A 2,586-nucleotide genomic window follows, 5' to 3' on the forward strand; every position below is an offset into this window, starting at 1 on the left:
GCGGAGGTAACGCCAAGGGGAGTCATCAGGAGAGGCACCGGGGCTCGAAGGCACCTTAGTCAGACAGGAGCTAAAGCAGGCAGGGCCCCCAGGAAGCCACTTGGAGGGAATCCCATGTGATGACAGGCAAGTGTTTCCGGAGCCAGAGCAGCCCTAAGATGACTGGAGGCATAGATCTCTCTAAAAATGAGAAAGGAAATCCTCCTCCTGGTGCAGAACGCCAGTACGTAAGGTGAGCGGTTGGGTGCATGTAGCAATGGTGCCTGGAAGAAGTCTCCCCTGGATGGGAGGAAATGCGGAGTGGAGGATTTTGGGGTTGGCACCCCAATCCGGAGTTGCAGAGCTAGCGCCTGAAGGATGAAATTCTCTCCAGCCCCAGAGTTGATCAGGGCCTGATGTCTCAAACTCTCCCTCCGGGAGAAGTAAGGTTACTGGATACGAAGCATGGGGAGTTGGTAGTGGTGTGACCTAGGGTGAGCTCCCCAACTATCCCTAGGTCCGAGCGTTTCCCGGGCGCTCGCTACAACAGGCAAGGAAGTGACCTCTTCTACCGCAGTACAGGCAAAGGCCCAGCGAGCGACATCTCCTTCTTTCCTCTTGGGAGAGGTGTCCTCGGCCCACCTGCATGGGTTCAACATCTTGGGTCCCAGAAGAGGCTGGCGGGGAACTCCCATGGTGGGATGGAGCAGATCCAGAGGTAGCAGGCCTATGAGCTGCCCTCCTCTCTCGGAAGCGAAGCTGGATGAGGCGGTCCACCCGGCCGGCCAAATCAATAAGATCGTTCAGATCATCAGGGAGGTCTCGGGCTGCCAATTCATCTTGCAATCTCGGGGACAGACTCTCCAGGAAGATACCATCTAAGCTGTCACTTCCCCAGTTTAATTCAGCAGCAAGGGTCTGAAAGTCCATGGCATGTTCCGCTAGGGACTGGTTGCCCTGCCGCAGCTGGAGCAACTCGGAGGCAGCAGTGGGTTTGCAAGCGGCCTCGTCAAAGACCTGCCTAAATGCAGAAACAGAGTGGACCAGATTGTTCAGGTGGGGATCCTGGTGCTCCAGAAGATTGGAGGCCCAGGCCAAAGGTTTCCCATCCAGTAGGGAAATAATAAAACTGGTCTTGACCCTGTCAGTTGGAAACTGAAGTGGGAGAAGGTCGAACCGAATATAGCACTGGTTCAGGAAACCTCGGCAGAGCATCACGTCTCCTGAAAATGGCGAAGGTGCCGCATCTGGATAGGAACTGTAGCTGCAGGGAGGCCCCAGCTCTGGGTGCTGTGGAACTGGCAGCCGTGGCTCCACTGACGCGGTCGGCTAAGGCTTGTACCGTTGTCGTCAGGGTATCAGGCACGCTTGCTGTTGTTGTAGGGGATAGTATTTTGTTATCCTCTAATTACTACCGTGAGTTGCTTATTGACTATTTTTTCTAAGATTTTGGAGATGAAGGGGAGTTTAGCAATCGGGCAATATTTGGCTGGGTCATCTGGAAACATGTTGGGTTTTTTCAAGAGTGGTTTTAGAATTGCGAGTTTCAAAGGGTCAGGGACTGAACCTTGCATTAGTGAGCAATTAATGATGTCGGCAATAGGTTTGGAGACTGTTTTTGAAATTTTTTGCACCCCTGTTATACTGTAAACCAGCATGATGTGATTGTATCATGAATGCCGGTATATAAAAACCTAAAATAAATAAATAAATAAATGGCGATGAGTACGTTGGCAGGGATCGCATCTGTGGGGTGAGAGGCAGGTTTGAGTTTCTTTAGGACTGTTTCAACCTCTAAGGAGGAAGTCTGCTCGAAGGTTTCTAGACTAGTCTTCTGTTGAGTATTTGAGTAGTATGCTGGTGGAGGTGGGAGAGCGTTATTTGTGTTTAAAGGTCTGAGCAGGTCAGAGATTTTATTCTTGAAGTGTGTGGCTAACTCTGAGGCTTTGCTGGCTGCTTGATCGTCCGGGATGGTCGTGGGGGGAGATTTGGTGAGAGACGAGACGAGGGAGAATAAAGCTTTAGGATCGAATATGAAGTGGTGTATTTTCTGTGAGAAAAAATCTCTCTTAGTTTGTAGGATGGATAACCGGTAGTGATGCATGGTAGATTTGTAGGCTTCCAGGTTTGAAAGGGCTGGATTTTTTCGCCATGCATGTTCGAGTCTTCTAAGATCTTGTTTCTGGGTTTTGAGTTGAGGAGTATACCATGGTTTCCTGTTCTTCCCTAAATATATCACTTTGCACTTATCCCACATTAAATTTCATTTTCCATTTGCATACCCAGTCTCCCAGTTTTGCAATGTCTTCCTGCAATTTCTCACAATCATCATGCGATTTAACAACTTTGAATAATTTTGTGTCATCAGCAAATTTGATCACATCATTTGTTGTTCTCATTTCCAGGTCATTTATAAATATATTAAAAAGCAGTGGTCCCAGAATAGATTCCTGAGCATTCACCTTTTCCTTTGGAAAAATTCACCATGTAGCCCTACTCTCTGTTTTCTATCTTTTAACCAGTTGGCAATCCACATTAGGACACTGCCCCTTATCCCATGACTTTTAAGTTTCCTCTCGTGAGGAACTTTGTCAAACACTTTCTGGA

The 2,586-nt window shown here is 48.5% G+C and overlaps 1 protein-coding gene across 1 annotated transcript in view; it reads left to right on the top strand.

The window, feature by feature from the left end:
• Positions 1-1,208: 1,208 nt before the first annotated feature.
• LOC115088687 (DNA (cytosine-5)-methyltransferase 3B-like) overlaps positions 1,209-2,586 on the top strand; it is a 43,281-nt gene continuing 41,903 nt past the window's right edge. Inside the window, exon 1 of the mRNA XM_029596942.1 lies at positions 1,209-1,334. Within this exon, the coding sequence (XP_029452802.1) occupies positions 1,209-1,334 (126 nt within the window). The remainder of the gene's footprint in view (positions 1,335-2,586) is intronic.

The sequence above is a fragment of the Rhinatrema bivittatum genome, chromosome 3, assembly GCF_901001135.1.
Source record: "Rhinatrema bivittatum chromosome 3, aRhiBiv1.1, whole genome shotgun sequence".
Taxonomy (NCBI): Eukaryota; Metazoa; Chordata; class Amphibia; order Gymnophiona; family Rhinatrematidae; genus Rhinatrema; species Rhinatrema bivittatum.